The sequence below is a fragment of the Gymnoscopelus braueri genome, assembly GCF_963280865.1.
Source record: "Gymnoscopelus braueri genome assembly, chromosome: 5".
NCBI classification, from domain to species: domain Eukaryota; kingdom Metazoa; phylum Chordata; class Actinopteri; order Myctophiformes; family Myctophidae; genus Gymnoscopelus; species Gymnoscopelus braueri.
This window is the reverse complement of record NC_137606.1, coordinates 10,097,969-10,119,405: the sequence shown is the minus strand read 5'-3', so window position 1 is coordinate 10,119,405 and position 21,437 is coordinate 10,097,969. Positions and strand designations below refer to the sequence as shown.

General features: G+C 42.0%; 2 protein-coding genes across 3 annotated transcripts in view; one reads left to right on the top strand and one right to left on the bottom strand.

Moving 5' to 3' along the window:
• LOC308085069 (beta-galactosidase-1-like protein 2) overlaps window positions 1-11,913 on the top strand; it is a 75,197-nt gene extending 63,284 nt beyond the window's left edge. Inside the window, exon 20 of the mRNA XM_080428115.1 lies at window positions 11,775-11,913. The gene's annotated coding sequence lies outside the window, so the exon portion shown is untranslated. The remainder of the gene's footprint in view (window positions 1-11,774) is intronic.
• Window positions 1-19,431, bottom strand: part of LOC308085078 (galactosylgalactosylxylosylprotein 3-beta-glucuronosyltransferase 1) — a gene marked incomplete at both ends in the record, with an annotated part of 30,660 nt that extends 11,229 nt beyond the window's left edge. The window contains 4 exons of one of the 2 annotated variants that reach the window (XM_080428138.1): window positions 10,311-10,736; window positions 11,603-11,697; window positions 11,809-11,880; window positions 19,311-19,431. In XM_080428138.1, the coding sequence (XP_080284264.1) occupies window positions 10,311-10,736; window positions 11,603-11,697; window positions 11,809-11,880; window positions 19,311-19,422 (705 nt within the window). The remainder of the gene's footprint in view (window positions 1-10,310; window positions 10,737-11,602; window positions 11,698-11,808; window positions 11,881-19,310) is intronic. The other variant, XM_080428137.1, reaches the window with a different exon arrangement.
• Between the last annotated feature and the right edge of the window lie 2,006 nt (window positions 19,432-21,437).

Here is a 21,437-nt window from a genome sequence, read left to right as displayed (position 1 = left end):
ACCCTTATGGGTCAGAGTGTACAGATGGAACCAAATGGACCCTTATGGTTGGTTACATGTACAGTAGTGTAGTGCAGATTGGGATCTCGTAGATGAAAGGAATCCATATCAAATGTGGGTCGGTGGTCTAATGCATTCAAACTGGGGGTTCTTGAAGTTAAAAAGGCTGAGAATTGTAGATCTAAGTCCCCTACCCACCCATCCTTTAATCTCACATCATCAAAAGATCCTCTTGCAGCCCTGTTTTGTGTGCCTCTCTGTAATCACATTTCTTTCCTCCAGCATTGGCGGCAAGAGCAAGAGAAATGTTTTTATGTATAATGAGGAATGGAGGACATCAAAAATACAACAGTCATTATCATCAAACTCTACGATACACCAGATATCTGATGCAGAAACACCACTTTTAGATGTACTTTTGTGTGCGTGTGCGTGTGTGTGCACCCACATGCTTGTATTGCTATACTTGTGCAGGCCAAATGTCCCCAAGTATCGTAGAATGTATCGTGGAGATATGGGGGCTGGGGCTAAGCTGACAATGAATCTCCAAGCCCACAATGCATCACAACGTGTGAATTAATGCCCTGATGCTTCATGACACTTATTATATAGGCCTACAATAATACACAGGACTTTAAATATTACAATAACTTCTGCAAAGAGGGTTTCACAGAGTTGGAGTTTCAGTAGAACTAGCGAGAGAAATGCTATGAACTCCTTTCTTGTCACATTGCTCTCCTCATTAAACACTAGAAATAGAATGACTAGTTTGATAAACAGGTACACTGCATAGTTTTAACAGACTACGGGGGGGAAAACCCTGCGTCATTAAGGCCTTTTCAGACAGGGTACGATTTAACCAGCACTTTTAACCACATGCGGAAAGACGCACAAATCGAACTGGGTTCGATTGAGAGAAAAAAACGCACCGCCGCAGCCACTTGCCGCACGTCAAATTCGGAGCCGGTGTGCATGAGGTCATAGAGAACCATGTGTTCATTTAAAAAATGATATTTTCTGTTTTTTTCGCACCCTGTCTGCAAAGGCCTTTACAGTTACAGTATCTCCTCTGTCTGTGTGAGAGCTCACTGCGCTGTGCTGTGGAAGGGCAGCAGGGAGAGGAGGTGGAGTTGTGTGGTTTGACGGACAGTTTGAGGATCCAATGGAGTTGGAAGGTTTTGTCAGAAGTGCTTTATAATACTTTTCATTGGTTACAAAGACGTAAAGGGTGTTCAATAGCGTTGATTTATGAAAAAAAAAGCTGAAAATGGAGTGAGCTGGTTCCCGCCGGACAGCGGCGATATAGGGAGAGAGGGAGACGCATAGTATATCTATCCGGTACGGTAAGGTAGTCCATTATACTCTCAGAGTTGCAGACCTGTAAGGGTCCATTTGGATCCCTCAAGGAACCCTGAGGGGTCCCTGGACCCCACCACTGTTCTAGAGCCATAGTGAAGTGATTTTCTTTAACCACATGAACCCTAGCATCCCGATTCTGGGCATGTCATATTAGGCGAACATTCCGCGGAAAATAGGCAAACATTTGCCCGAAATCGCCAAAAAAAGTAAAGAAAATCGGAGTAGATGGAAAAAGGAGGGGTCAGAGGTGGCCGTGATTTTTTCTTTACTATTTTGTATTATTATTATATTTTATTTGAAAGTGAAATATCCCTTTAAATTATGGTACAACATCACCACACACAAAATTGGTCAAAGCATTTTGAACCACTTTCCCTGCCTTTAACGAGCATAGTCAGCGATCTGCTACACTGAACTACCGGGGAGCCGTGTGGGGCCTAAGTAATGAGTACATCTTGGGCCTATCCATCTTGACATCAGTTGAATTACCTGGAGCAGACGTGGTCAAGGCTCTCTGGAGTATTAGGCTCGGGCCTTGTTAGTAGTGCGGACAGCAGAGGCGGTGGTAAATGGAGTGCGGGATATTGACGGCGTCTGTCATTACCTTTCTCTGGGAATCAGCCCGAGTGCTCCGTCTATCTCACTCTCTCTGCCCTGCACTCTTCCATCACCTCCAACAAGACTATTTATGGGCTCGAGTAACAGCCCTTAGGGGGGCCGATGCAGGCAGAGAGAGGGAGGGATGGAAGGTGGGGAAGGAGGTAGAAGCAAGAGGCAGAGGAGCAGGTGAGAGATGAGAGAAAGTTAAAGGAGAATTCCGGAAATTGTTTTTTTTTACCTTTGATATGATATTATTATATCCTAGGACCAGTGGTACAGTAGAAAAAAATCCTAACTCCATCCCAAGTCCACCGCAGCTAAAAACACGAGCGTACTGTCCATGCGCTAGATTGCGTATTTTTATCACGATTTTATGTATATTTTTTTGTTCATATGTGACGTTCTTACTGACATAAAACTGTCCACAGTGTTTTTGTCCCAAATGGGCCACCGTAGTGTTTACAAGCTGATGCAGGGTGAAATCTCGTCTTGCGAGACTTCCGGAGGGGCTCATTAAAACAAAAACTGTGGACAGTTTTATGTCAATATGAACGTCAGATATGAACAAAAGAATATAGAATTGCGATAAAAATATGCGATCTAGCTCATGGACCGTACGCTCGGGTTTTTAGCTGCGGTGGACTCGGGATCGAGTTATGATTTTTTTCTACCGTACCACTCGTCCTAGGATATAATAATATCATATAAAAGGTAAGAAACACGTAGTCCGGATTTCTCCTTTAAGGAGGGAGAGAAACATGAAATAGATGAAAGGAGGAGGGTGCCTGGCGGCTCAGCTAGTTAGTGCACAGATCATGCTCTCCTTGTGAGCAGCGAGGACCACAGTTTGGATCTGACTCTGTCTCGCATGTCTCTGCCCTTGGTTTCCCGTTGTAGCAGCCCAAAATATACCCACAGCTCGTCCAAACCATACCGTTTTACGTTGAAGTGGGCTAGCCTGTTTTTATACCGTGGAGTATATTCTTGGCTAGTCCATTAGTACCCCAGGGTATAACACAGGCTAGTCCAGAATATACCACTCTAGCCCAGATTATAACCCTCTTGTGTTGTTCATTCATTGTGCGTCTTCTTTTGTCTTTATTTTTATTTTTTACATCATAATTATTTTAGTAATACATCATTAAGTAGCATCTCTCTAGTCCCGATTATACCCCCTTGTGTTTTTCACTCTGGACATTGAAATACAGATTTATTTAAAGCACAAGGGTGGTGCAGTATGATATGGACTAAGGTACTACTAAATCCAGTACATTATTAATTCCAGTTACTCTACCTTATTTCTGAAAAACTAAAGTCTGGACTAGAGGGTTATTACTCATGTGTATCATTCATTTAAGTTACCTTATTTATGAAAAACACAAGGCCGTATAATCTGGACAGGATCCAGTTATCAGGCCTAACCCAAACTCTACAAATTATGATGGGGCTGGGGGGAATAAAAAGAATACTCTGGACATTGACATACAGACATTTATGTAGGAAAAAACACAAGGGGGGGTATAGTCTGGGCAAGAGGGGTATATTTTGGGCTATAGCCTGTTTTATACCTTGGGGTATAAACTGGACTGTAGCCCAGAATAGTGGTATAAAACAAGCTAGCCCACTTTAACCCCGGGTATAGTTTGGCTGGGATATTCTGGGCTGTTACACTGTCTCTCTACACCAGTGGTTTTCAACCAGTGGTCCGGGGACCACCAGTGGTCCTTGGGGGGGGGTAACAGTGGTTCCCCAGCTAAATTAGTTAACATAGCGTCACAATCATTTTAACCACTTAGCTTTGGCTATTCAAAAATAGCAGATCTACAAGCTCATAGCGCGGCACCGAGTGCCGCGCTATGAGCTTGTCCCTGGCACATGATTTTGTCCCTGGCACAAAACATTTTCAGATGGGGGTCCGCGGCCGAATGTATATCAATATAGGGGTCCTTTGCATGAAAAAGGCTGCTCTACACTCTCCTAAGAAATAACGCATACAAAAAGAAAAAAGAAGAAAGAAAGAAATGGGAGAGAAAGGAGGCGAGAGGGAGGGAGAGTGGAAGGAGACAGATGCTAGGTTTGATGTCTGCAGTGCCTGTTATCCTAGTTACAGGTAGCACTGCTTGTTTTCTTGGCACAACGTTTACTTGACCGCTTTACCCTGTTTGTTGGTTGACTCAGCGTTCATGCAGCTTTACTTGGATCTTGCACTTTGAAAGTAGCTCTGGATAAGAACATCTGGTGACAGTAGATAGATACTCACAGCAAACATTCAGCTGACTGTTATCAACCTGGGAACAGGTGTTAAAGTCCCTGCTCCTCCAGTAAGGAGAGACAAGGGGTGAAGCAGCAATCTGCACTGCTCTGTGATGAAAGCTGAGATCCGACACACACATGTGCCAATGGAATCACTGCATGAAGTGTCCATTACACGTTCCACGCATAGACAGTAAAAAGGATGGACGCAGTTACACCCATAGACTCTACAGACCGTAAATGAAGCCTATCTTTTCAGAAATTTCAAATCCGTATTCTATATCTGGAACACGGAAATAAATGCTATTGGTTGGGACCAGAGCGGGGGTGGGGAATTAATGCTATTGGTTGTGTAGCTTGTCAATCAAATCATCACAAGGTAGCCACGCCCCTCCTACAGCATACCCTACTTTATCATACATTTTAAAATAAATGGGACGAGGATTTACCAAAATGCATAATCATGGTGATTGAAAGAAGACTTTAAACTAGCGACTGGATATAGTATTTATGACAATGTGTATTACGGTCATAAAATCAAGTCTAAAATGTATCCGCTTGAATGGAGAGTCATTCTTTCTGACACCAGCAGGGGTGAAACAGCGAGACCACAGGCCATTCATATGAACTGTCTCTTCCTATAGTATACATCCTCAATTTACTCAGAAGCTGGCCCCTTGGTTCCACGTTAGGCTACTGTACAAGTAAATGAACAGCATGTGTCTTACTGGATGTGACATTTCACAAGCTGATCTTTTGGTTCCAGCATCACTTCACTGAACTAAGCGGGGCGAGCTAATGCTTCCAGTGTGACCAAATGCAATTCATGCTTAATTTGAACAGGGAGGTATGTGTGCTCTTTTAAGGCTCTTTTTAGGTCACACTTTTGTCCATGGGGAGCTTTGTTGCTGTGAAGGGGGCACGGGCACCGACTCCACGGCAAATTGTGGAAATTAAAATAGTTCATGAAATATGCAGGCGTCCCACAGTTCAACTACATCCCAGTAAAGGGCAGCATGAATTATTAAGGTTTCATAAGAAATGCTTATGTTGCCTCTCCAAACCACAAAGCTTATTTACTGCACACCTTACCCATTTCCCTCTGCTCTGTGTTCACAACCATCTGCTTACCCCACTATACTACAGTATATATGTTACAGGGTGTTTGGAGAACCAGGGTGATTGAAGAAGGCGCGCTCGTTTTTACCACCCACCCAGCAATTCTGTAGAAGCAACACTAGAGGAAGCCACAAGCCAGGCTTGTGCACAAACATATATGGCCGCGACCACACACACACAGTCACACACACACACACACACAAGCGCACACACACGCGCTCATGCTTTTTTTGGTTAATTGAAAGCAGGACTGTTAAGATACTTTTATTGTGTTCTGGCTTTTGTTTTACTTTCTCCCTGACACACACACACACACACACACACACACACACACACACACACACACACACACACACAGTGATCCATGAAAATAACTATTCTGTCCCTATCGGTTTACAACTCGAACGGCGCTGTGTCGACTAGCAGAGCATCGGCCGGTCAGCGCGGGCACTCGCGCGCCTCCTCGGCCTCAAGCTCTGCTGAGTCGGCGCGCCTCCGTCATGGACAAGCGTGTGCGTGTGAACGCGTGTTCAGCGTTCCCCTAGCGTAGCTTCCTGGTTGCTATGTGGGGGGGAACAACAAAAGACAGGTCCGCGTCGGCGCATCAAAGCCCTGCCTCTCCGCGTTCTCCTTCTCCTCCTCCTCCTCGAGGAGAAGGAGGACGGTTTATTACGCGAGGCTCGCGAGCCTCGCCTAATAAACCCCCGCCTCGCAGCGCCGCGTCCTCCTTCTCCTCCTCGCGAGCCTATGAATTGAATACCAAGGCCCTCATTGGAAACAAGTCTGCAAGGACTTTTATGAACGGACCAGTTAGACAAAGTATTTTAAATGTAACTGTGCTGTTTTACATTTTTTGCCTAATAAAATATTCAATCAAAAAAGCCTCGCTAATAAACCCTGTCTCGAAAAGCCCCGCCTCGCCCCGAAGCCCTGTGCCTAAAAACGAGCGCTCTGTCTTCAATCACCCTGGTTCTCCATTCACCCTGTGACATATACTGTGTGTGTGTGTGTGTGTGTGTGTGTGTGTGTGTGTGTGTGTGTGTGTGTGTGTGTGTGTGTGTGTGTGTGTGGGGGGCAGCACAGCGCTCATACACACACACCACATTGTATATCGAACGCCTGTTTACATAAACACACATGCACAGAGACACACACACACACTTACATGCAAAGACATACAGTACATACAATAACCCATTAAGACCGGGAACGCATCTCTGTCATTTAACTATATTTATATATAAATAAAGGGTGCATTTATATAGCGCTTTTATCCAAAGCGCTTTACATAGATTGCACATTACATTCACACACACATTCACTCACCGTTGGTGGAGGAAACCATGCAAGGCACCAACCTGCTCACCGGGAGCAATTAGGCGTTCAGTGTCTTGCTCAAGGACACTTCTACACTAACTCTGGGGGAGCCCAGGATCGAACTGGGAACCTCACGGTTTCCATCCGGCCGGTCTACCAGCCACTCTACCCCTGAGCCACTGCCGCCCCAGTATATATACTGTGTACACACAGCTGTTCAAATACTGTATCTTCACTTTGGACAAGGATCCGAATTGTGAGCGAATGCTCCCTCAGTGGTAGTGTAGAGACAGTTCAGTTCAGTACACCTCCCTGTCTCCATCGCTGACATTGTGCACATTACCCAGTCTCCCTCACTCTTTCAGGTGCCGTACATTGATTAATGCACCTGGATGTTTGCCTCCCTTCCCTTTTTAGAGTTTTAGGATTTGTTCCCTTTGTTCCTCCTGGCTGACTTCAGAACTGCTGGTGCCTCGTCTCTGTAGACCCATGTGTGCCTGTGATCCACTAAATGGAGCAAGCAGCACAGTGCCCATACACACACACACACACACACACACACACACACACACACACACACACACACACACACACACACACACACACACACACACACACACACACACACACACACACACACACACACACACACACACACACACACACACACACATTGTATATCGAACACCTGTTTACATAAACACACATGGACAGAGACACACACACACACACACACACACACACACACACACACACACACTTACATGCAAAGACATACATACAATAAACACATACACACAAGCAAGCGCAGCACATGCATTTCACACAAAATAGGAAAACTCAGCACAAGCATGCATGCATCTCCTCCCAAGTGGTTTTATAGTTTCAATTGCTTGACAGTCAGAGGAAGACGAGGTGTTTTCTTTTGTACTGTTTTGCTTGTTCCAAGACTCCCACCAGAGTCAGCAGCCAGAACACTCACTCTAACATTTTTACTCTAGATAGGGAAGTGACAAGTCTCCTGACATCGCCGGCAGATAGTCTGATTTATTCAGTATAGAGCCACCACATCTACCAGAAAGTATAGGCATTAGACACAGATGCAACATGGACAGTTTGCCATGTCCTGGGATCAGTATAGTTGTATATGGACAGACTATAGGAGACAGGAGGAGGAGGAGGAGGAGAGGGCTGAGACATTATTATTGCTGACAAAAAATAAATATAAAATCACAAACATATTGGTCAAGGGTTGAAGCAGCAGTAGTACCAGACCTGCTAGTCTCGCACATGCACACAACTACACACACACACGCACACACGCACACACACCTTGCTCTCTCTCTTACACCCACCTCTAACACCCTTAACACCCACAGCTCGTTAAAAATGGAACTATCCTGCCAAATCTTATCTGGGTTGCTGCCGGCACCATTGCTTTCACTAAAGTGAAAAACGTGTTTCTGAGCCCCCTGGATTCCTCATACGTCCCCCCAGTCTTGCTCCAATGCACTTCAGACTCGTGTGCCCTCTCTAATCCCCTGCACTGACCCCACACACAACAGCTTTATCAGTTAGCCTAATATAGCTTGACCGTTGGTGGTACACATTCACATGAAGAAATACACCTATAAAAAAGACAGCGTCTTGCATATACAGTAGACAAGCACAAGTCTCATTCATGCGTGCGCGCACACTAGGCCTGTCACAATTATTACGTAATCGTCTAATCGCAATTATTTGAGATAATCGCAATTATTTTTGCATAATCATCGCAATCGTATCCATGTTCAAAGTTTTTCACACATTTTCAAATATGAAAAAAGCAGAAGTAGCAGAGCTTGGAGAGCAGCTATTTCTGCTATTTTTACATGTATAAAATTATTTAATATCTCAACAATTCCTTTGTATATTTCAGTTATTTGTCATATATTCGCTGAGATCTTTTAAATTACGAAGCTCTATGTTCCAGCGTTCAACGCCAAACACACAATTAAATCGTTAGTCGCAATTATTTGAGTGACAATTAATCGTCGACTTAAATTTGTACCACTGCTCTAGAAGTTGAAATAGTTTTCAACAATTGTACTTTTCATTAAGTGCAGGTTTTTTTTTTTTTAACAAAAGGGATCATGTTGTAGATCTGTGCCACAGTTCAGTCATGTGGCCCATCCGTTGGGCTTGGGCCCCATTTGGTTACCAAAATGATTCATTTTAGATGAATATGCATTAGCTAATAGCTACTGCAGGGTATCGTCCACAGAATTACTCAGCGACATGCATTATGTTCTGCCTCTTATCAACAGCACACTGTTAATGCTCCCCAACAATGCTGTTTGATGAGGTCCTGCGTCGCTGCTGCAGCTGAAGTGTTGTTTACTAAATGGGAACAGTGCTGACAGCTTGTCGCGTATGATGAATATCTGTGTGTGTGTGTGTGTGCGTGTGCGTGTGTGTGAGTGAGCATAAATTACTAAAGCACATTATATCATCTTACTCTAACAAAGCCCACTCCAAATCTAATGCAGTCAATGTGAATATAAAACCGTAACAAAGTAGATTTATTTTTATGAAATATCTTTTATTTATTTTCTACCATATTATGGTAGAAAATAAATATATAAAAACAATACACAGGCCTGCAGGCTGTCGTGTGCCTCTGGAACTATATGCTGTACACAGTGGGCCTGAAATAAGTGAACATATTCTGATCTGATTGAAAATAAGTATTATATAAAGATGAAGTGCTCGTTTCAAGAGGTTACTGGCATGCTAACACACACATGTCATCTATGCACTGCCAGTGCTACCACTAGCCTCCTCCAATGGCCGCGGGCTGATGGTGTTGTGTTAAGTGAATATAAAATAACCATAAGACCCTAAAAAGGCAATAATATGTCAAGCTGGTATCATGAGGGTATTTCCACAGTAACGAGGCTGACCTGCTGTGTGGACCACTAACAGTGGTGTAAAGTAACTATTTACATTTACTCAAGTACTGTACTCAACAAGTACGTGCGTTCGTGCGTGGGTGTGGGTGTGTGTGTGCGTGCGTGCGTGTCTGTGTGTGTTTGGGTGTGCGTGTGTGTGCGCGCATGTGTGTGTGTGTGTGTGTGTGTGTGTGTGCGTGCATGCGTGCGTGCGTGTGTGCGTGCGTGCGTGTGTTAGCATAAATTACTAAAGCACATTATTTCATCTTACAATCTTACTCTAACAAAGCCCACTCTAAATGTAATGCATTCAATGTGAATATAAAACCATACAAAGTAGATTTATGTATGTTTGTCGCGTCGTGATGCGACACATTGTGAGCTTTTTTTACACATTTGAAAACTTGTGAAATGGGACAATCTGCATAATGAGTAATTTATACTTGTGGTACATCTTACATTTTATATGTGCATTTTGATGCCAATACTTTTGTCTTTTACTCAAGTCATTTTTTTATTCCGGACTTTTACCTGTAACAGAGAATTTCTACATTGCAGTATTGATACTTTTACTTAAGTAAGAAAATGATGTACTTTTTTCCACCACTGCTGGTGTTGTGTAAGTGAATATAAAATTCACTTTCACTTAAAAACCATAAGACCCTAAAAAGGCAGTAAGATGTCAAGCTGGTATCATGAGGGTATTCTCACTTGCCGTGTGGACCTACTAACCTCCTCAAACAGCTCCAGGCTGTACGTGTTGTCGTCGTCGGCAAAGTACACGATGCCCGCCTGGCTGCTGTTGGCGTTGAAGGTCTCCCGCAGCCAGCGCAGCGCCAGGTTCCTCTGCATGGTCCCCCGGGGGATCCGGGGGTCCCGCGTGTCGCCCCGCAGCTTGTAGTTCCGCGGCGTCTCCACGTTGAGGTGCGTGTAGTTGAGGCCCGTGTCGTGGAGGAGCCGCGTGACCAGCGGCGTCCGCCTCTGCGAGTCCTCCACCAGGATCCAGTGCAGGTTGGGCACGTGGAGGAAGGTGTTGGCCAGCCGCGTCAGCTCGGCCTTCTGCACGGGCCGGCTGTACGTCGGCGTGATGACGTGGATGGTGGGCAGCACGTCGGACCAGGGCGGGGGCCGCGTGTACACGTACTCCGTCCTCACCACCTGCAGTTGGTGCAGAATGCCGCCGCCAGACTCATTGCTGGGACTAGGAGATCAGAGCACATGACCCCCGGTACTGGCTGCACTGCACTGGCTGCGAGTAACTTTTAGAATAGATTTTAAGATGTTATTGTTAACTTTTAAAGCTCTTAATGGCCTGGCACCACAATACCTAGCTGACCTGCTAGAACAGGGGTGATGCAACTTTGATGATGGAGAGGGCCACTATATTTCCACACTCACTCCAGAGGGCCATATTGCATGTACTGTCTCTCCGTATTTTAACTTTTTTCGCCAGTCTATGTCACATTCATTCAAAAGCAGCAGCAGCAAAATTGGCCGATCTACAAGGTTAAAATGCGTTGCATTGCGATGCGTTTTCAGCTTGTAGATCGGCTATTTTTGCTGCTTTTGAATTTTTCTTTGCTATTTTTTAATTGGAATCCTGAAAAGTAAATTTGAAAAGCATGTGGCCCCCGGGCCGCCAGTTGCCCATGTATGTGCTAGAACCCCATGTGCCTGAAGTCCTCTGATTCGGCCCTACTAGAAGTTCCTAATTCTAGGCTGGTGACCAAGGGCGATCGGGCCTTTGCCGCCAGGGCCCTTAGTCTCTGGAACAGCCTCCCATTGGACTTCAGGTTTGCTACTTCCATTACCATTTTTAAATCCAAATTAAAACCCATTTCTATAGAAAGGAACCTCCTAACTGCATAATTTGGTGCATCTATACTCACTGATACTGTTGTTGTGTGTTTGTTCTTGTTGCTGTAATTGTTGATGATCTATGATTCACTGTTTGATTTGAAGTTGTTAAGCACTTTGTAACATTGCTTAAAAAGGTGCTACGTAAATAAAGTTTATTATATTACCTCCACGATGTCCTTGTCCGAGGACGAGGAGCAGTACTCCTTGGAGTCCTGCGTCAGGCCGCCCCCCGCCTCCTTCTTGCCATCGCCACCGTCATCTGTGTGAGAAACACACATGTATATACGGCGTTAACCCACCCCTGGGCCTGACCCGCTGTATTTGTTTTTTCCTCAGGTGACTCAAACCCAATGGGGGGTGTAAAGTGTACCTGAGAGCCGGTGTCGGTGGACTGCAAGCCTCTCTGGTATGATAAAGAGCTCTTTTACTAGGTGGTGACAGGCTGCAAAAAGCGAAAGCATTGGCACTGTGAGAGGACACAACACAAGCTAGCTGGATGGACAGAGACATGATGGGGCACAGGGTTCGGGGGGGGGGGGGGGGGTGATGGTGATGATGCCTCTTAGGGCTCTGCACTATCGAGAAAACATGCAATATGCGATGATGATATGACTCGCGATTAGTAAACAAATACTGAAGTATACAGTTTTAATGTCTTTCTGCCTTAGTGTTTTCTGCTAACATAGAACCCAGACAATGACAGTGTATTGTATGCACACACTGGGGGAGGAAAAAGAAGAAAAAATGAATGGATTACTGTATATTTCCATTCCAACAACATGGTTTAACTGAAAACATTGCACCTGGATATACAGCTACTATTGACAATTAGCCTATATCAACTTAGCAATTCAGTTTCTCACTGCTCCGCTTAAAACATTTTCTTCTAATTTAAACAAAAACCTCCTTTATACCTCGATACTGTGATGATGATAAATTTTCAATTACCGCACAGCCCTAATGCCTATCCTGCATGTCCATTTGCATTAGTCCAATACAGTGTGTTTTCATTAATTGTTTGCTGTGTTGAACCATGTAACACTCAACAGTATGTGCCTCATACTTAATTTTACAACTTTACGTATTCCAGGGTATTAGCCTACATCAAATCGCAAAGCAAGCCCAGTGAAAATCTCCCTAGCATTTACTGTACTGTACTTATACATGGGTGTAGCGATGTACTGCATGATTTTACACACACACAGCAGCAGTTTTAAGTGTTTTTCTTTCTTTCTTATTTTCATTATAAAACAGTTGATTTTCTTTGCTTTTTCTTTTTGTTTTCTTTATCGGATTTCTTTATCCGTAAAACTCTCCTTTAATTCTTCTTTAAGGCAATGAAAATGACAAGAAAGACAGTGTATGTTATGGAGGAGAGAATGGAGTCACAGTGGTGAGTCACAGTAAATCTCACAGAGGCAAACTGAGGTTAACATTCAAGTTTGGGCAGTGTGTTGTAAAGTAAAGCACAAATAACTTAACTTTACTTTAAGGTTGGAGAGTTAACAATAGCTAATCAGGTGCAAATGGTGGCGGCATACCCGCCTGGTTCACCCCTATAGTAAATTGTATGAATCAGTGGCCCCAATAGGCTGCTATGATGGATCGAATAATTATAGAATCATTAAGGTTGCTAATTTCTCCCCTCATTGTGTCACTGCCTAATGGCAATCTTTATCACCGCTCTGCTTGAGCGCCATTTGCACCTCAAACATAAAGACGATTTTTCTGTGCCACAGATTGACACAATCTGCTGATGGCCAGATGTTAGACGTAGGCTGCCAGCTACGAACACTGCCAAAAACCTCAAGCTTCTCATTTTAACCCATTAAGACCGGGAAAGCATCTTGTGTCGTTTTAGATTTCTTTGGCTATTCAAAAAATATCAGATATACTTGTAGATCCGCTATTTTTCAAAAAAATTTGAACATTTGTGCAAATCTTTCAATATTTATTTTTTAAAGCAAACATTTGTAACTCAAATATTTGCTTCTGGTGGGGGGGGGGGGGTCCCTGGAACAAAACATTTTGATATGGGGGTCGGCGGCCAAATACAAATCTAAAAATGTTTTCTAAATCCTAACGGTAAGTTGCTATATCAGTGTTGCTCCAACTTTTCCATGTCAAGGACCCCCAAAATTACATGTATTTGAACGCGGACCCCCATCTCAAAATATTTTGTTCCAGGGACCCCCAGAAGCACAGATCGGAGTTATTAAAAATTTCACGGTTTCCCCCCAAAATAGCAGATCTACAAGCTCATAGCGTGGCACTCAGTGCCGCGCTATGAGCTTGTAGATCTGCTATTTTTCGAATTGCCAAAGAAATCTAAAACGACACAAGATGCTTTCCCGGTCTAAATGGGTTAAGAGGAGCTAAAAAAACAAATACTTTTTTTATTAGCAGATGGAGGCGGTCTACCTGAGGACAATACAGATAGTTAAGTGCCAAAACATTAGCCCCGTCATAAAGAAAGTAGACAATTGTGACATGCTAATCTGTGATTAACAATTTGCTCTATCTTAATTGTTCAGATAAACCCCGCCAATAAGCCGGTTTAAACAAGAAACCGCCTGTGGGTCATTTGTGTAAACCCCCGTTTTTGTTTGTTATTCCACTTAAATTCCACTTCAAAGGTTATATATAGGAGGAAAACAGTCCTATTGATTTACTGTCTCTCCCATTTGGTTTTGTACACGGTGCAGCTTACTGACAATTCACACTGGTTTGCAGTCTCTTGTTGTGGTGAACGGGGGTTGTGTGCGTGTGCGTGCGTGTGTGTGTGTGTGTGTGCGCGCGCATGCGTGCGTGCGAGCGAGTGACTGATGAGAGAGGCAATTTAAGGGAGCTATGAAATTGATTTGCATTCCCTTTTGAGTAACCGAGGTGGTGGGTAGTTAAGAAAATTTGTGAAATGGACAAGAGATGAGTGAGATACTGCACTGATGCATGCCATAATGCTGCTTTGTGTGTTTAAGCTTCTCTCAAAGCACAAGCTCGAAATAGAGTCCACACAGTGTGTTAATGGTTCAGGTGTGGATGCGATGCTAATGAGCAACATAGACAAAGTGTAAAGGCCAATCGTTCGTTGTAGGCTAATCTTGGCGGGCAGAGATATTAGAGAACAAATGGCATAAGACAATTCAATGTTATAAAGATGTTACATTGTGACATATACACAATATGTATAATATAGTTTATATTTCACAGGTTTAATTATTACAACACACTTTACATGAATATACAGTAGTTCAGTTATATCTCTGCTGTCGGGCAGAACATTTTCATTTTTCAGGGAATGAAAAAACTAAATATACATTTATCAGGAAATGAAGAAAACCTTATATTTTTAAAACAAAGCAATACTGACTCATCAAAGTTGGTATTGTGACTTTATATATTGTTAGATACTTGCATGTGTCATTATATTATCACCACTTTACCCAAATCCAGCTCAAGTGGAGTTAGGAGGTTTTGTCCATCATTGCTAAGAACAGCTGACAATGGATCTCCAAGCTCACAATGCATCACAACCAATAAGCGCCAAATTATGTGCGCACTCCTGGGTGCTAAACCCGAATCAAGCACGCATTAATTATTTTCATAACATTAGCGTCAGTGCTAAGTTTGATAAACAGGTACACTGCATAGTTACTTTTAACAGACTAGCCTACGGGGAGAAAAAAAAACCTGCCTCGTTAAAGTATGTTTATCTTCTGCTCTGCAGCAGCTCTGAGCGCTGTGTGCCACGCAGGGGATAGGGGGTGGACTTAGCTGCCAGTGGTGGAAAGTAGTACTGTACTTAAGTAAAATGTTGAGGTACTGTATTTGTACTTTACTTCAGTATTTCCAATTGTCTATACTTTTACTTCTACTCCACTACATCTCAGAGGCAAATATTGTACTTTTACTCCACTACAATTATTTGAAAACTTTAGTTACTAGTTACTTTGCAGATATAAATTATTACATTATAAAACATACATTAACCACTTCAGTATACTAGGACCTTTACTGTTCCTGATATATGTGAATGATATGTCTTCAGCCTGCGACAGCAAACTGTTCCTGTTCGCAGATGACTCGGCCCTGCTAGTCTCGGACATGGACAGGCTGCAGGTTGAGAAAACTCTCAGCTCTGAACTCAACAAGATCTGCATCTGGCTCTCTGACAACAAACTTTCATTACACCTGGGTAAAACTGAATCCATCCTCTTTGGGTCCAGTCCTAACCTTAGCAAGGCAGAGAGTTTCACGATCAAAGTGGGTGATGATGATGTCATCAAAAGAAAGGATGAAATTACCTACATGGGCTCCATCTTGGAGGCAAACCTCTCTGGTAACAAAATCGCCGAAAAAGTGATCAAAAATGTCAACCAAACAACACGCTATTTGTGGAGGATTGATCGTCTAGTCAGTAAGAATACTCCGAAGATACTTGCAGGGGCCCTCATTCAAGGTCATTATGATTATGCATGCACTTCATGGTATCACAACACCTCCAAGGCCTTAAAAACAAGGCTCCAAACATCCCAAAACAAACTTGTAAGGCTACTTCTTGGCCTCAATCACAAAACCCATCTAACCCCTGCTCATTTTGCTAGGATTGGATGGCTTAGGGTTGAGCAACTTGCTATGGGCCTGGTCTTCAAGATACACCACAACATTGGGATCCCCCTGTATTTGTCAAAATACTTCCAAAATGTTAATGAAGTCCATGATCATAACACCAGAGGCAGCTCCACAAATCATGTTCAACCCAGATTTGGCTCAACTAAGGGAATGAACTCGTTCTCATGCTATTCATCAAAAATGTGGAATGCCCTACCAAAAGGAGTAAAGGAGTGTAAAACCCTACTCACTTTCAAAACTGCCCTAAAGATACACCTTCAGGAGGCTGCAATTCGAAAATGGCCCCTGTCTAAGTCTTAACCTACCCCCCCCCTCTTTCATTTTCTTCTTTTGTATATATATTTTTTTCTCTCTTCATACTAGTAACCTGAAAGCTGATTGTATGACATTCTGTATAGTAGTGTGTATATCTGTCTGTCTCTTATATGTCATCATGATTTGTGTGCATGGGGTTCTCATCTTAAACAAGCTGCGTGCTTAATGAGTCTTCCAGTTTAGTAGACCTTGTATTGTGAATTTGTACTTCCATGTACTGTGATTCTCTTGTCTTGCTAAATAAAAGTACATCAATCAATCAATCAGCCCTATTTTATACATTGGCTATTTGAAAATAGCCGATGTATAAGCTCGATGCGACGTGTTGTGAGCTTGCAGATCTGCCATTTTCAAACATTTTAGTACTTTTACTTTTGGTACTTACACAGCGACAATATGCAGAATGATGTTCTCCCATAATAACGTAATAACTCAAATTATGTAAATGTAATAACAAAAGATCATTACCCTGTTAATTGAATGTTTATGAGATAAGGTTGTAACCTTATCCTGCATTCAGACTGTCCATACTGCAGCCGTTTCATTAACTGTGAGCAAGGGTTATTGAGATCTGATGAGGGTGATGGTCTTTGTGACTAAAGTTCCATTCACACACAAGAGAAGCATGAACATTAATTAGCTTTGTTTTGGTGTAAATGGAGCTTAAGGCCCTCTAAACGAACAGCCTGTTGCACTGTATAAACCTGAAGTGGTGTGTGAGGTTTCAAGGGCCCACTCCATGCGTGATACGTTGGCAGTCATTGAAGAAGCCCCATGCCATTATCCTGCATACAGTATCTCAGAAACCAGTTCTGTCCAAAATATTAACTTTACAGGAAATGAAAACAAAAAACATGTTTTTAGAACAACACAATACTTAGTGGTGTAAAGTAACTAAGTAAATTTACTCAAGTGCTGTACTTAAGTACAATTTTGAGTTTATTTTTTTTACTTTACTGGAGTATTTCCAATTTCCAATACTTTTACTTCTACCCCTCCACTACATCTCAGAGGCAAATATTGTGCTTTTACTCCACTACAATTATTTGAAAACTTTAGTTACTAGTTACTTTATTAGTAGATTTAGATTATTATTACAAAACATACATTGACCACTTCAGCCCTATATTCAGTTTCGACCATTTGAAAATAGCAGATCTACAAGCTCACAATGCGTCGCATCGCGACGCATTGTGAGCTTGTAGATCTGCTATTTTCAAAAGATTGTTTATACATTGTTATACATTTGAAAACTTGTGAAATTGGACATTCTGCATAATGAGTACTTTTACTTTTGGCACTTTAAGTACATTTTGATACCAATACTTTTGTACTTTTACTTAAGTCAATTTTGAATTCCGGAATTGTACTTGTAACAGAGTATTTCTACATTGCAGTATTGATACTTTTACTGAAGTAAAAAAAATGTAATACTTTTCCCACCAATACTGCCTCATCATAGTTGGTACGGTGACTTTTTTGTCAGATACTTGAATGTGTCCTTATATATTCACCCAAATACAGCTCAAGTGGAGTTAGGTGGTTTGACTGACAGTTTGAGGATCCAATGGGGTTAGGAGGTTTAGTCAGAAGCGCTTTGTTAATACTTTTCATTGGTTCAATATTTGTAAAACCCACACACAGACGTACAAGGTGGTAATAGCACTGATTTATAAAAAATAAAAATAAAGTGGAAAAATGGAGATAGCTGGTTTCTGCCCGACAGTATCATATACAGCATCATGTATTAATACTGTAGACATGTTGTTGTAATACAGAGTAGAAAAGCATAATCTCTCATAATCCGTCATCCTTTAAAAGAGAGCGAAACCTTTATTCCTCGTATTCGTTATCTATACTCTGCCGAAAATAGCCCATCTACAAGCTTGTGATGCAACTCGTTGGGACCTTTTTTTTAAATCAGGTTTGAGGGGAAAATGAAAGGCCAGCAGCAACATGCATGCAGGGCTGTCACCATTACACATTTAAGTGGACGATTAATTGTCACTCAAATAATCGCGATCAACGATTTAATTGTGTGTTTGGCGTTGGAACATTGGAACACAACAAATGTCATTTCTGTTTGCCTTTTAGGATTTGTACTAAAAAATTGCACAGGGCAGATATGAGGGTTTAAATATTCAAGGAAATTACTGACATAGGTAATAATTTCAAGTTAATAAATAGCAGAAATAGTTGATCTACAAGCTTACAACGCGTAACTCTGCTATTTCTGCTTTTTTTGTAATATTTGAAAATGTTTCAACATTTTTCAAAATGGAAACGATTCTTACCATTTTGCAAAAAATCATTGCGATTATCTCAAGTAATTGCGATTAGACGATTATGTAATAACTGTGACAGGCCTACATGCATGCAATTAAAAGTGCTATACTGCTGCAGTGGCCCCTTCAGTAAAGCAGGGGTCTTCAACGTTTTCAGGCTAAGGACCCCTTAGCTGAGAGAGAGATGAAGCAGGGGGGCCTCCCACTAATAAAATTGCGTTGCAGATTAAACACTTTCATAGATTTCTGACACAGTTACATGGACTGTGACAGCACTATCATCAGGGTATGTTGGATTATTGTGTATTTTCAGACATATAGTAACCACTTGATCCGTCAATACTTAGTATGCTCTTTTTTTCCCTCTACACCAAACCTCTTTGCCAAAAATAGCCGATCTACAAGCTCACAACGCCTCGCAGCGCGAGGCGTTGTGAGCTTGTAGATAATGTTCCACTCAGAATAGGGATGCTATAGGGTTCAAGTGGTTAATGTAAAAAACATGATCCTATCACTCAAGGATTTTGGCGGCCCCCCTGTAGTAACTCTGAGGACCCCCTAGGGGTCCCGGACCCCCTGTTGAAGACCCCTGCGGAAAAGCCAATCACAGTTTTGCATGGAGTGTGGCATGCATGCATACCCTTGCGGATGGCGAGGAGGGGGGCGATAGCACTTTGGTGCCAAACGGTGATGAGCAGCGTCCACGGTAGCACGATCAACACGATGGCAAGAATGTCTCTTCTCTTCGGCATCTCCAGGATTGGTTGTGTGGCTCGGCATTACCTGTCGGTAGAGAGGTGAAGAGATGGGCCGAGCCAAATATGAAAATGTATTATGTCGCATTACAATTTTTATTACACAAGTTTCAACATAATTTCCCCACTGTCATCTCTGATGAATGCCAGTGGTGTACAGTAACTACAGTAAGTACATGTACTCAAGTACTGTACTTAAGTACAATGTTGAGGTATTTTTTTTTACTTTACTTGAGTATTTCACATTTCCAATACTTTTACTTGTACTCCAAATGTACACATTTTGTACTTTTGCTCCACTACAATTATTTGAAAACTTTAGATACTAGTTACTTTGTAGATTTGGATTATTATTACAAATACATTACCCACTTCAGCCCTATATACATTTTGGCCATTTGAAAATAGCCGATCTACAAGCTCACAATGTGTCGCGATGCAAACACATTGTGAGCTTGTAGATCTGCTATTTTCAAAAGATTTTTATACATTTGAAAACTTGAAATGGGACATTCCGCATAATGAGCACTTTCTTACTTTTTTTAAGTAAATTTTTATGCCAATACTTTTGTACTTTTACTACAAGTACATTTTGAATACATTACTTTTACTTGTAAATGAGTATTTCTATATTGCAGTATTGATACTTTTACTTGAGTATTTTTTCCACCACTGATGAATGCACTCAAAATTGATTTGTACCTTCTTGCAAAAGCATAAACACAAATCTATGTATTTTTTGTGTTAATTCAATCCCTTTTGCTATCAGTACTGTAACATCTACTTCTCTCCACAGATAAAGACAAAACAAACACTTCAAAGTCAGTAGAGGTGAACAATCAATACCTCACACCCTCCCCAAAATATGAATAATAGAAAATCAAAAATAGAAGTGTTACACGAGACATTTGGCACTGATCGGTCCAGTGGGTTTGCGAGATTTGCTCCGGGCTAATCTCTCAAAACAGATTATTAACACAAAAACTCCGGACAGAACAGAAAGACACACACACACACACACACACACCACACACACACACACACACACACACAGAAAGACCGACCCGCTTATATGTAGCTAACCTCCCAATAAAATGTTATTGTATTGCGTAATATTAATTCCTGTTGAAGACCGTAAATATGTTTTTAGTATTTATGTAAGTGTGGCATAACCTTTTACAGAAACACTATAGAATTGGAATGGAAACATATAAATGTAGAATTAGTATGGTGATTGGGTCATCGGCTGTCAATATTTTATATCCTAAGCCACAGAACACATTTGGGTGTTTTCCATGTCATATTGACAGTGGTACTTAGAAATGTATTAAGTCTTGATTTAAGAAATTATTAAATGTGCTTACAGTTTGGCGAGATTGATTGTACTCAATGAGGTGTTATGTTTTACAAATGAGCTAAATAGTTATTCGTTCTGTGGTTTGCATTCAGAGATTTGAGAACAACAATGCAAGCACAACTTTGTGAAACGCACCTGTAATTCATATAAACGCACCTGTAATTCTAGTAAACACAGTGCAAAAAAGGTTGTCTCATACTATTCTTTTTTACATAATTGCACCTGTCAATCATAATAATGCCCACATTTAAAACGAGAGCTGTGAGGCGAAACGGGTTGGGTTCCCTGTGAGTGCATCTTAGGCAACCCTACTCCATTTTCTACTGACAAAGAAATGGGTCGTGAGGTATATTTATGCAGTTTCTTCTCCTGCTTGTAAGCGTTGAGGTGTAACAGATGAGACTTGTTTACATGGACAACACTTTGCATTGGAAATCATATCCACCAACCCTCCCCCCAATTATGAAAAAGCTATAAGGGAATTTCACAGACCAGTGAATGAATCTCTTTGTGCTGAGGGAAGAGTATTGGTACACGGCACAATCATGATGAATGAATTCAATTCCTTGGTCTTATTGGTCTCCACCAGTCCGAAAGGCATAGCGAGAGAGTATGTTTTGCACCCTGTCCGTCCGTCCGTCCATCCGTCCGTCCG